General features: G+C 44.7%; 1 protein-coding gene across 1 annotated transcript in view; it reads right to left on the minus strand.

Moving 5' to 3' along the window:
• LOC135542291 (metabotropic glutamate receptor 4-like) overlaps positions 1 to 14,472 on the minus strand; it is a 281,114-nt gene that overhangs the window by 36,123 nt on the left and 230,519 nt on the right. The window contains exon 7 of the mRNA XM_064969153.1: positions 593 to 729. Coding sequence (XP_064825225.1) covers positions 593 to 729 — 137 coding nt within the window. The remainder of the gene's footprint in view (positions 1 to 592; positions 730 to 14,472) is intronic.

A 14,472-nucleotide genomic window follows, 5' to 3' on the forward strand; every position in this document is an offset into this window, starting at 1 on the left:
AACCATGTCAACTCCATAGAAACCATGTCAACTCCATAGAAACCAGGTCAACTCCATAGAAACCAGGTCATCTCCATAGAAACCTGCTTATTTTTTTATTTCTATCTTTCTTAGCCCAAGCCCATCTCTTCTTATTCCATTTAAGCATTATTTGCGGGGCCGGCTTCATGTAATTCATTGTTATAGCTTTGTTACCCCCATGTGTCCACAATTGCACACTATTGTTTCCCTAAGACAGTTGATGGTGTCTGAAGTCACTATAGCAATGTATCGGTTTTTAAGCTCTTACTGCTTTCTTTTCTTTTCATTTCAGTCTTTGTTGTTAATCACTAAAGCACCCTCTGGATGTTTTCAACTTTTAAGATGTGTGCACAAAGCCAGTAGCAAATGGACCAAGAGGAATTACTGAGCCAAGGAAGCGCTGCAGTAGAACCAACAGATGACAACAGCCAATCATAGCTGTGTCAGGAGGAGAGCCACTGACACACATGGTGAAACTCATGAAGGTAATGTGGAGGGGACGAGTCTGATAATATATCTAAAGTACAGCATCTGCAGCTGCTGTATGAACTATAAAAAAACAAGTGCTTACATTCAGATAGAGCTGGTCGGTCCAGTGCCCGATGATTTTGTACTCAGCTGTTTGGTTTCTGATCTGGTACTGGTAAATCTCATAGCGACCAGGGGCGTCTCCATTCCCATTGAAAAGCACTGGGTTGCCAGCAATACCTGAGGGACAAAGGAGAGAGTCAATTAATTATTCAACAAAAAAAACATCTGTTTTCTTGCTTAATTTGTATTGTAATTGTCACAGGATCAGTGTGTGGAATGTGCAAATGTTTGCGGCTGACCAAAATAAACTGTGTTGAAATGCAATTTCTCAATTCAAGAAAGTGTGAAATTTAGCTTGTGGGGTGAGGAGAGAATAAGTGGCTGATTTTAAATTCTCTCTCTGCTCTGTTCTGTCTAGAGGCATCTGCCTTAGTCAAATCACATTTGCAGTCACTCCATTGATTTCAAATTGTCCTTCCATACTCTATTCTAAGTGAGAACTTTGTGTGTGGGGATTATGTTTTGACTGACTTTAACTGCACTGTGTTACTGTCTGGTGTTATCGCACCCTGCAATTTTTTTGGTGGTGTTGAGTTTGAGTTTATTTTATTTTTACAGGGTACAGTGCACATTAATCAATGTTTCAGTTACATTGCCGGTTTTAGCCAGCCAGCTAATTTTCAACTGCAGTCCCTGGGCAGGTTATTAGAAACAATTACAATATAGACAATCATTGAGCAGTGAGCACACGCAGAGCAACATAGGACAAGCAAGACGTAGCATACAGACAGAGCAACATAGAACAAAAAGCAAAAAGACAAGATATTGTTCCAATATGTATTGGCATGAGAGATATAGTAATCATATGTCATATGACTTAGCAGCCAAAAGGAGCCCCCCTACAAAACAAACTATCAAATCAAACCCAGCTTCATTTGAACAGCACATTTCAGACATGGAATGCAACACAATGTTCTTCACAGGCAAAAAATAAATAAAAATAAAAATGTTAAAAAATATATATATATTTACTACACACCAAATATAAGAGGATAAAAAAAACCTGAATGACTAAAAAGCCCCTAAGGAAAGCAAAGCTAAAAAGGCGTGTTTAAAAAAAAATGTCCACAGTTTAGGCCCCCTCAGGTTCTCTGGTAGGCTATTGCAAAGGCTGGGGGGCATGGTAACTGAAGGCTGCCTCTCCATGCCTCTTGGTCCTAGGCTTTGGGACAGTTAAAAGGCCAGTGCCAGAGGACCTGAGGGACCTATTGGGTACATAACTTAAAAGCAGTTGGACATGTATTGGGTTGCACAATCGTGGATAGATTTAAAAACCGATAGAAGAATCTTAAAATGAATTCTAAAACTCACAGGCAGCTATTGCAGCAACGTTAAAACCAGTGTAATGTGTGCTCTCTGTTGGTCAGTAACTGGGCTGCAGCATTCTGTATGTTTTGCAGTTGACCAATGGCTTTCTTGGGTAGACCAGACAAGAGAGCATTACAGTAGTCAAGCCTGATTGTAATAAAATAATTGATGAGACTCTGTCAGCCTGAGAGAGAAATGGACGCACCTTGGAAATGTTCCTCAGGTGGTAAAAGGCTATTTTGGTCACATTCCTAATCAGAATCTAAAATAACACCTCGGTTTTTTACCTGGTGTTTTATCCTTATTGCAATTAAATTAAACTGTGCGGCCATTCCCTCTCTGTGCTTTTGCTGCAACAATAAGAACCTCAGTCTTGTCTCGATTTAGCTGGAGGAAGTTGTGAGCCATCCAAGTTCTTAAATCACTAATAGAATCTAATAATTTATCCGTGGAGCTAAGATCCTCTGGTGACACAGATATGTAAACTTTTGTGTCATCTGCGTAGTAGTGAAAATCAATGCTGTGCTTTCTGATAAAGCTTCCAAAGGGTAATATAAATATATATATATATATATGTATATGTATGTATGTATATATATATATATATATATATATATATATATGTGTGGTATGTATGTATGTATGTATGTATGTATGTATGTATATATATATATATATATATATATATATATATATATATATATGTATATATATATATATATATATATACACACACAGTGGGGCAAAAAAGTATTTAGTCAGCCACCAATTGTGCAAGTTCTCCTACTTAAAAAGATGAGAGAGGCCGGTAATTTTATAATCAGAGGTACACTTCAACTATTACAGACAAAATGAGCAAAAAAATCCAGAAAATCACGTTGTAGGATTTAATGAATTTATTTGCAAATTATGGTGGAAAATAAGTATTTGGTCACCTACAAACAAGCAAGATTTCTGTCTCTCACAGACCTGTAACTTCTTTAAGAGGCTCCTCTGTCCTCCACTCGTTACCTGTATTAATGGCACCTGTTTGAACTTGTTATCAGTATAAAAGATACCTGTCCACAACCTCAAACAGTCACACTCCAAACTCCACTATGGCCAAGACCAAAGAGTTGTCAAAGGACACCAGAAACAAAATTGTAGACGTGCACCAGGCTGGGAAGACTGCAATAGGTAAGCAGCTTGGTTTGAAGAAATCAACTGTGGGAAAAATGATTAGGAAATGGAAGACATACAAGACCACTGATAATCTCCCTCGATCTGGGGCTCCACGCATATTCTTGGTACCATTTGAAAGGAAACAATTTGACGTTTGTGGAAATGTGAATTGAATGTAGGAGAATATAACAGAAGATATCTGCCAGAAGAAAATACAAAGAAAAAACAACTGTTTTTTTTTCTTACCACCATCTTTGAAATGCAACAGAAAGGTCACACTTCCAGCCATCAATCTGTTAGTAATTCCGATGGTGTACACAAGATGGCAGCAGTATATGTGCAAATGTGCAAAGACGGAACAGTTGAAGTATGAGCAATCTACATGACATTTAGTGTGAAGTCACTCAGGCACATTTAGACAAATTGTTGAGACATTTGCATTCATATAACATTTTTCTGCAAGAATATCATCAAATCTGTATACTTGGACTTTGATTTATCTTTCCAGTATTAGTATCCATATTATAAGTTAAACATTTGCAAAAGAACCAGTTTTCATAACTTCATAACTGAATATTCTTATAATTTTTGTCCAAAAGGAAAAGGCATGCTGTCGCAAAAGGTTAGCAGCTACATTCTGCGACAGATACAGGGTTTCCAGATACTCCCATAAAGCCCAGCTCATTGGCTATCTAGCTAGCTTTGTTTGACCCCGATTGGTGCTTATTTTGACAAAGTTAGAGTCGGTCGAGTGAAGACCACCCGAGTCATCGGCGTGCCAGGAAGGCGTCGCTCTCTGACCAAATTTTGTGTCCCATAGGATATGCTACACCCCTAATGATATAGTGAAGTCTGGTTACGTTGTAGGATTTCTGAGGAATATATACGAATGTGATTTGACTGGTTGAAACAACGTTTAGGGTTAGATATTCACAGATTCCTTTCTTAGCAAATTGAACGCGTGGAAATACAAAATCGATCGTGCATGCTATATGGACCTTTTTAGGATATGAAAATGGATTTTATCTAACAAAACTTCACATCAAGTCACATCAAGATGTCAGAATGTAAGTACACATTTCACCTTCAGAGGTGAATTTATCAAACCTATCATGGTGAAAAATGTATATTGTTGTTAGGAGCTCTCCTCAAACAATAGCATGGCATTTTTTGCAGTAATAGCTACTGTAAATTGAACAGTGCAGTTATATGAACAAGAATTTAAGCTTTCAGCCGATATAGGACACTTATATATTAGATAGCCTTTTTATGATATTATACATATATTTGGTATTTAATTAGGATCCCCATTTGTTGTTGAAAAGCAGCAGCTACTCTTCCTGTGTTCCACACAAAACATGAAACATAATACAGAATGACATAACACAGAACATCATTAGACAAAATATGACATTTTAAATATTAAACATTGAAACCACACAACCACATTTCTGTTCCTGAGATACTCCTTTATGATAATGAAACTACACAACATGTATTTCCCTAAGATGCCCCTTGAATATATTAAGTATAGCATCACTGCTCTCTGCTGCGGATACAGAGGAGTAACTTCCCCTCCAAAACTCAAGTATGAACACGCAGCAGCAAACCGCCATCTACTGATAAAAGGCATAAGGCGCTGGCATTTCTCTTGTCATGCCCAAGCTTATCATTACGTCTCTCCAAGCACAATCGGCGTTCCATTTTACGAACAAGGGGAAAAGCGTGGATGATCGCGGCGGTTTGGGTTTCTGCTGATGACTGTTTTTTGTTTTTTTTAGCGTAGGGCGGAAAACGTATACAGCAGCCTAATCCACATCTCGATGAGTCAGCCGCTCTGGATTAAGGCACTATTGTGTACTCAGCCGTGCCTCAGTGACAATGCAGCCCACATTTCACAGTTATAGGAACAGATGAGAGGGATTAGAACAGATTTTATGTTTGAACGAGATATGTTTATACAAGCACTCTCCACAACTAAAGTGTTGATCTGCATTTGTATCCAGTAGTTCAATCATAGTATTTTTCCGTAAAAAAAAGAAAACTAAGGCATATAGCCCTAGATGGAACTGTGTATTAAGGGGCTTGTTAAGGCTTTGAGGCCGTAGCCCATGCCATGCCACTGGGTCCCATGCTGTCACTGTGAGAGCAAAATGGATCTTGACCTCCCCATTGGTCCTTTCAGACACTAATGCAGCACCACAGTCTGCCACTGCAGATGTAATTACATTTAACAGTTTATAGTCTTTTAGTGCTCCATTCTGAGGTTGGCCCAAAGCTTATTGTCATCTCTTAGCCAAGCTGTTCTCTAAACGGACTGTATGTTCATTGTATGCCTTCTAGTATGCATGGCCTCATATCTGTATGAGTTTAGCCAACTCCTCTGACTAGCGTTGTCATGCAGGCATGTTGTTGTCATGCATTCTTGTCATACATGGTATGACAACAATAGTCAGAGAAGCTGGCTAAAGCTCATGCCGATTTAGGGGACAGGTCAGTGGCGACCCGTTATTCAGGTTCAGGTGAGGCAGAGGGTTTTTTGAGAGCCACATGTTTTGCATTTAATTTTGGCATTCATTCGTGTCACATATCAGTTTGCAAACAATGTAAAAAAAAGAGTTATCCTTGATTTATTGAAGCAGCATACTCTGAATAAGGTTGCTCCAAAATGAAGGTGCTTCAGCCTAGATCAGCCTAGCTCAGCTCTTTCTGTGGTGGAGGGGCAGCCAGCTAAAGTACAGAGTGGTTTTATAGGAATCAGTGGCTAAACACTATTTTTGCTTCCCCTGCCTGCTATTTGGTGGAGAGGTATGTGTTCCAAGTCTGGGATTAAGGATTTAAAAAATCTGTCTGAAAGGGTTTCTTTTCCAACCTTAAAAGGATAAACATTCACATACAACGTCATGGACCAGAAAAAGTTGACTACATCGGCCATGCTGTCAATCTAGCATGATTTCTGCCATGTTCAAAGCAACTGGGAACTGGATTGACAGAAAACTGAAATCTTTGACTTCTGACTTCAGTGCGTTGAAGACAACTGTGAACTCTGAAATAACGAGCTCCGACTGGGAAAATAAGTTTCAACGTTCATCCAACTCGGAATTCCAAGTCGGGAACACAGGCCTCAATGTTTCAACCTGAAGATCACTGACGTCATTATTCAACCTAATTTCCCCCAAAATGTCCAGTTCTCTTGAAAGCACCATGAATCCAGAGAATGCCAGACTTTGATGACGAAGTTTTCCCAAAAGAAGGATTGCTGCTCCACCTTCCTGTTCAAGTGAGCACAACAATTGTGAGTCCAAAAATATGTCTTCTGCGCTGCTGCACAAATTATGCAACACGCCATGTTTATGTATACTGTAGCATAGAAAGTAATATTGAGTGTTCGTTTTATTGTAAGCTATTAAACTCACTGTCAATTGAGTTTACTGTCAGCGCCGCTTTACGGTCTCCTAACCAAATGTGCTATTATGTGTTTTTCGCGATATTTGTAAATTATTTTGTACATAATGTTTCTGCAACCGTATCTTACGGCAGAAAAGAGCTTCTAGACATCAAGACAGCGATCACTCACCTCAGACTAGACAAAGATTTTTTTCAACAACAACAACAGCAGCAAGCAGGAATCACACGATATTCTCCAAACATCCCACAGGGCAGACATCCCAATTAATAGCAAAAGGAAGAGACGGAGAGGAAGAAGAGCCGGATGCCTGGTCCGGACCCGCAGAAGACAACTAGGAAAGCTGCAATTACCGCCAACGTGCAATCATTGGACAATAAACTAGACGAGGTACGATCACAAATATCCTACCAACGGGACATCAAAAACTGTATTATCCTATGTTTCACGGAATCGTGGCTGAATGACGACATGGATATTCAGCTAGCGGGATACACGCTGCACTGGCAGGATAGAACAGCACACTCTGGTAAGACCAGGGGGGGCGGTCTGTGCATATTTGTAAATAACAGCTGGTTCACAAAATCTAAAGCCTGTTAAGGCTCAGGACAATACTGCCCCCTTTGGAGGAATTGCGTGCCCATAGTAAACAGAAAGAAAATCTGTCCAAAATTGCTAATATATGCATATAATAATAATAATTGAATAGAAAACACTCTAAAGCTTCTAAAACCGTTCGAATTATGTCTGTATGTAAAGCAGAACTCACAGGGCAGCCATTCTCCCAAACTATTTCTCTCATCAGGAAAGTTGGGCCAACTTTGACATCATCGCCCCCACCCTTCCCAACCAGCTATGGATCTGGAGACACTTTCTATGTCTTCCACTAGATGTCTTCATTCAGTACAGCATTTAATTGTGCAAATCCCGCGGGTTTTGACCCTTTGGGAGGCAAAAGACTGAGTGTCGCGAGAAAATACCAAGTCAGGAGAGCGCGCAATTTAGAGAGACGTCCTTTTGTTCCAGAATGCCTGAGAGCAAGCAAGAATGTCCGATAGATTAGGTAATTGTTTTGTACGCTTAGAACATCCTAAAGCTTGATTCTGCACTTAGTTTGACCAGTTTAGTCGACATATAATATGTAATTTTGAAGTTTTGATGCGCAACTGTTCGTGACCAGAAGTAATTTTTGGTAGCATTTCAGCTGGAACTTGCAGCATATGCTAATACAAAGACACACGATTTGAAACCAAACGATGTTTTGGGTAAGTATGACTTCTTCCACTACATTCTGAACGAAGACCATCAAAGGTAAGGGAATATTTATGTTGTAATTTTGTGTTTCTGTTGACTCCAACATAGCGGAGAAATATTGCTTATGTCTGAGCGCCGTCTCAGATTATTGAATAATGAATGATTTCTGTAACGTTAAAAATAAATGTGACAAAGCGATTGCATTAAGAAGCAGTGTATCTTTCTAACTATATGTAGAACATGTATATTTAGTCAAAATTTATGATGTGTATTGCTGTTATCTGGCGTTATCTGGCGGAGCTATCTATAATTTCTCAGGACATTTTTGTAGCATTTTTTGAACATGGCGTCAATGTAAACGGAGATTTATGGATACAAATTGTATATTATTGAAAAAAACTTAAATGTACTGTGTAACATGTCCTATTACTGTCATCTGATGAAGATTTTCAAAAGGTTAGTGAATTATTTTTCCTTTAATCCTGCGTTTGTGATTGCATCTTTTGTTTGACAAAATGGCTACATATCGTCTGTGACTTTGTGGTGGTTTGATATACATATGTGCTATGTTTTCGCCGTAAAACATTTTAGAAATCTGACTCGCTGGGTAGATGAACAAGGTGTTTATCTTTCATTTGAGCTATTGGACTTGTTAATGTGTGGAGGTTAAATATTTCTAAGAATATTTTTGCATTCTGTGCGCCATCTTTTGAGTTGAGTGTGGGGGGGGGGGTGCCCTTGGGGAACGTGGTAGCGTGATGTCGCTAAGGAAGTCTCTAGATTTTGCTCGCCTGAAGTAGAGTATATTGATAAATTGCAGGCCACATTGCAGGCCACACTACTTGACTAGCTGTTTATTTACCACCACAGACAGATGCCGGCACTAAGACCACACTCAGCCAGCTGTATAAGCAAACAGGAAACCACTCACCCAGAGACGGCGCTCCTAGTGGACGGAGACTTTAATGCAGGGAAACTTAAATCAGTTCTAACAAATCTCTATCAACATGTTAAATGTGCAACCAGAGGGAAAACAATTCTAAATCACCTGCACTCCACACACAGAGATGCGTACAGAGCTCTCCCTTGCCCTCCATTTGGTAAATCCGACCACAACTCTATCCTCCTGATTCCTGTTCACAAGCAAAAATGAAAGCAGGAAGCACCAGTGACTCGGTCTATAAAAAAATGGTCAGATGAAGCAGATGCTAAACTACAGGACTGCTTTACTATCACAGACTGGAACATGTTCCGGGAATCTTCCAATGACATTGAGGAACACACCACATCAGTCACTGGCTTTATCAATAAGTGCATTGAGGACGTTGTCCCCACAGTGACTGTACGTACATACCCCAACCAGAAGCCATGGATTACAGTCAACATACGCACTGAGCTAAAGGGTAGAGCTGCTGCCTTCAAGGTGCGGGACTCTAACCCAGAAGCTTACAAGAAATCCCGCTATGCCCTGCGACGAACCTTCAAACAGGCAAAGCGTCAATACAGGGCTAAGATTGAATCATACTACACCAGCTCCGACGCTCGTCGGATGTGGCAGAGCTTGCAAACTTCCCTATAAAGGGAAGCACAGCCGCGAGCTGCCCAGTGACATGAGCCTACCAGACGAGCTAAATCACTTCTATGCTTGCTTCGAGGCAAGCAACACTGAGGCATGCATATGAAAGCATCAGCTGTTCCGGACGACTGTGTGATCATGCTCTCCGTAACCGACGTGAGTAAGACCTTTAAACAGGTCAACATTCACAAGGCTGCTGGGCCAGATGGATTACCAGGACGTGTGCTCCGGGCATGTGCTGACCAACTGGCAGGTGTCTTCACGAACATTTTCAACATGACCCTGATTGAGTCTGTCATACCAACATGCTTCAAGCAGACCACCATAGTCCCTGTACCCAAGAACACAAAGGCAACCTGCCTAAATGACTATAGACCCATGGCACTCACGTCCATAGCCATGAAGTGCTTTGAAAGGCTGGTAATGGCTCACATCAACACCATTATCCCAGAAACCCTAGACCCACTCCAATTTGCATACCGCCCCAACAGATCCACAGATGATGCAATCTCTATTGCACTCCACACTGCCCTTTCCCACCTGGACCAAAGGAACTCCTATGTGAGAATGTTATTCATTGACTACAGCTCAGCGTTCAACACAATGGTACCCTCAAAGCTCATCACTAAGCTAAGGAACCCGGGACTAAATATCTCCCTCTGCAACTGGATCCTGGACTTCTTGACGGGCTGCCCCTAGGTGGAGAGGGTAGGTAGCAACACATCTGCCACGCTGATCCTCAACACTGGAGCTCCCCAGGGGTGCGTGCTCAGTCCCCTCCTGTACTCCCTGTTCACCCACGACTGCATGGCCAGGCACGACTCCAACACCATCATTAAGTTTGCCGACGACACAACAGGCCTGATCACCGACAACGAAAAGACAGTCTATAGGGAGGAGATCAGAGACCTGGCCGGGTGGTGCCAGAATAACAACCTATCCCTCAACGTAACCAAGACTAAGGAGATGATTGTGGACTACAGGAAAAGGAGCACTGAGCACGTCCCCATTCTCATCGACGGAGCTGTAGTGGAGCAGATTGAGAGCTTCAAATTTCTTTGTGTCCACATAAACAACAAACTAGAATGGTCCAAACACATCAAGATAGTCGTGAAGAGGGCACGACAAAGCCTATTCCCACTCAGGAAACTAAAAAGATGTGGCACGGGTCCTGAGATCCTCAAAAGGTTCTACAGATGCAACATCGTGAGCATCCTGACCGGTTGCACCACTGCCTGGTATGGCAATTACTCTGCCTCCGACCGCAAGGCACTTCAGAGGGTAGTGTGTACGGCCCAGTACATCACTGGGGCAAAGCTGCCTGCCATCCAGGACCTCTACACCAAGCGGTGTCAGAGGAAGGCCCCAGCCACCCTAGTCATACACTGTTTTCTCTACTACCGCATGGCAAGCGGTACCGGAGTGCCAAGTCTAGGACAAAAAGTCTTCTGAACAGTTTTTACCCCCAAGCCATAAGACTCATGAACAGGTAACCAAATGGTTACCCGGACTATTTGCATTGTTTGCCCCACCCAACCCCTCTTTTACTCTGCTGCTACTCTCTGTTTATCATATATGCATAGTCACTTTAACTATACATTCATGTACATACCAGATCATTTGGCCCAACCAACCAGTGCTTTCCGCACATTGGCTAACATGGTTATCTGCATTGTGTCCCACCACCTGTCAACCCCTTTTTTTACGCTACTGTTACTCTCTGTTCATCATATATACTGTACATAGTCACTTTAACCATACCCACATGTACATACTACCTAAATAATCCTGACTAACCGGTGTCTGTACATAACCTTGCTTCTCTTATTGTCTTTTTACTGCTGTTTTATTTCACTGTAAGGTCTACAGTTGTATTCGGCGCAAGGGACAAATAAACTTTGATTTGATGTGTAAATAATTGTATGAACATAACAAGATTGAACAACTCTTCGCTGGCCATGGCAGAACACTGACATTCCTGTCTTGCAGGAAATCACACACAGAACAAGCAGTATGGCTGGTGGCATTGTCATGCTGGAGGGTCATGTCAGGATGAGCCTGCAGGAAGGGTACCACATGAGGGAGGAGGATGTCTTCCCTGTAACGCACAGCGTTGACTGCCTGCAATGACAACAAGCTCAGTCTGATGATGCTGTGACACACCGCCCAAGACCATGACAGACCCTCCACCTCCAAAACGATCCCGCTCCAGAGTACAGGCCTCGGTGTAACGCTCATTCTTTCGACAATAAACGCGAATCCGACCGTCACCCCTGCCTGGTGAGACAAAACCACGACTCGTCAGTGAAGAGCACTATTAGCCAATCCTGTCTGGTCCAGTGACGGTGGGTTTGTGCCCATAGGCGACGTTGTTGCCGGTGATGTCTGGAGGACCTGCCTTACAACAGGCCTACAAGCCCTCAGTCCAGCCTCTGTCATCCTATTGCAGACAGTCTGAGCACCGATGGAGGGACTGTGCGTTCCTGGTGTATCTCGGGCAGTTGTTGTTGCCATCCTGTACCTGTCCCACAGGTGTGATGTTCGGATGTACCGATCCTGTGCAGGTGTTGTTTCAAGTTGTCTGACACGATTAGCTGTCCGTCCTTTCTCCCTGTAGCGCTGTCATAGGCGTCTCACAGTACAGACATGGCAATTTATTGCCCTGGCCACATCTGCAGTCCTCATGCCTCCTTGCAGCATACTTCCACATACAGTTTCTTTAATTAAATAAAATGAATAACAACCACGCTGCATTTTGGTCCGCTCCTCCTTCCCACAACGAAAGCCGTGACAGAATCACCCACCACAACAGGACCAAGCGGCGTGGTAACAGGCAAAAGCAACAGCAGGAGCAACATAAAGAGGAATGGACATGGGAGGACGAATTGTTTGGAGAAGGACCCTGGGATCAGCCTGGAGAATATCGCCGTCCCAAAGAAGAACTGGAGGCGGCGAGAGATGAGAGGCACTGGTATGAGGAGAAGCAACAATATTGGGACTACACTACTTGGGAGGAAATAGACAGGTGGGCGATCGACCCAGGGAGAGTGCCGGAGCCCGCCTGGGATTCACTGGAGCAGTGCGAAGAGGGTTATAGGAGAATGGAGATGGCGAAGCAAGCACGGCGGCGCGGAAGGACGCCCGAGAGTCAGCCCCAAAAATTTCTTGGGGGGGGCTCACAGGGAGTAGGGCTACGCCAAGTAGGAGACCTGCGCAAACTTCCTGTGCTTACCGGGGGGCTAAAGAGACCGGGCAGGCACCGTGTTATGCTGTGGAGCGCACGGTGTCTCCAGTGCGGGTGCATAGCCCGGTGCGGTACATACCAGCTCCTCGTATTGGCCGGGCTAGAGCGGGCATCGAGCCAGGTAAGGTTGGGCAGGCTCGGTGCTCAAGAGCTCCAGTGCGTCTGCACGGTCCGGTCTATCCAGTGCCACCTCCACACATCAGTCCTCCGGTGGCAGCTCTCCGCACCAGGCTTCCTGTGCGTGTCCTCGGCCCAGTACCACCAGTGCCAGCACCACAAATCAGGCCTACAGTGCGCCTCGCCTCTCCAGTGCTACCGGAGCCTTTCTCCTCTCCTGCCAGTCTGCAAGGAGCTGCCAGTCTGCAAGGAGCTGCCAGTCTGCAAGGAGCTGCCAGTCTGCAAGGAGCTGCCAGTCTGCAAAGGAGCTGCCAGTCTGCAAGGAGCTGCCAGTCTGCAAGGAGCTGTCAGTCTGCAAGGAGCTATCAGTCTGCAAGGAGCTGTCAGTCTGCAAGGAGCTCCCAATCTGCATGGAGCAGCCAGAGCCGCCAGTCAGCATGGAGCAGCCAGAGCCGCCAGTCAGCATGAAGCAGCCAGAGCCGCCAGTCAGTATGGAGCAGCCAGAGCCGTCAGTCTGCCAGGATCTGCCAGTCAGCCAGACTCTTCCAGATCTGCCAGTCAGCCAGACTCCTCCAGATCCGCCAGTCAGCCAGACTCCTCCAGATCCGCCAGTCAGCCAGACTCCTCCAGATCTGCCAGTCTGCCAGACTCCTCCAGATCTGCCAGACTCTTCCAGATCTGCCAGTCTGCCAGACTCTTCCAGATCTGATCTGCCAGTCTACCAGACTCTTCCAGATCCGCCAGTCAACCAGGATCTGCGGAACCGTCAGTCAGCCAGACTCTTCCAGATCCGTCAGTCAGCCAGACTCTTCCAGATCCGCCAGTCTGCCAGACTCTTCCACCGCCAGTCTGCCAGACTCTTCCAGATCCGCCAGTCTGCCAGACTCTTCCAGATCCGCCAGTCTGCCAGACTCTTCCAGATCCGCCAGTCTGCCAGACTCTTCCAGATCTGCCAGTCTGCCAGACTCTTCCAGATCCACCAGTCAGCCAGACTCTTCCAGATCCGCCAGTCTGCCAGACTCTTCCAGATCCGCCAGTCTGCCAGACTCTTCCAGATCTGCCAGTCTGCCAGACTCTTCCAGATCCGCCAGTCTGCCAGACTCTTCCAGATCCGCCAGTCTGCCAGACTCTTCCAGATCTGCCAGTCTGCCAGACTCTTCCAGATCCACCAGTCAGCCAGACTCTTCCAGATCCACCAGTCAGCCAGACTCTTCCAGATCCAACAGTCAGCCAGACACTTCCAGTTCCGCCAGTCAGCCAGGATCTGACAGAGCCATCCTCCTCTCCTGTGCTGCCGGAGTCTCCCGCCTATCCGGCGCTGCTGCCGGCGTCTCCCGACTGTACGGCGCTGCTGCCGGAGTCTCCCGCCTGTACAGCGCTGCTGCTGGAGTCTGAAGAGCCCCTCTGTCCCGAGGTGCCCCTCTGTCCCGTGTTATTAAGTAGGGTTGCCGTGGCTAGGAGGTCACGGAAGCGGACAAGGTGGGGGAAGACTACGGTGAAGTGGGGGCCACGTCCAGCACCAGAGCCGCCACCGCGGACAGATGCCCACCCAGACCCTCCCCGATAGGTTCAGGTTTTGCGGCCGGAGTCCGCACCTTGGGGGGGGTACTGTCACACCCTGACCATAGTTTACTTTGTATGTTTCTATGTTTGGTTGGTCAGGGTGTGATCTGAGTGGGCATTCTATGTTGGATGTCTTGTTTGTCTATTTCTATGTCTGGCCTGATATGGTTCTCAATCAGAGGCAGGTGTTAGTCATTGTCTCTGATTGGGAACCATATTTAGGTAGCCTGG

The sequence above is a fragment of the Oncorhynchus masou genome, chromosome 6 (assembly GCF_036934945.1).
Source record: "Oncorhynchus masou masou isolate Uvic2021 chromosome 6, UVic_Omas_1.1, whole genome shotgun sequence".
Lineage (NCBI taxonomy): Eukaryota > Metazoa > Chordata > Actinopteri > Salmoniformes > Salmonidae > Oncorhynchus > Oncorhynchus masou.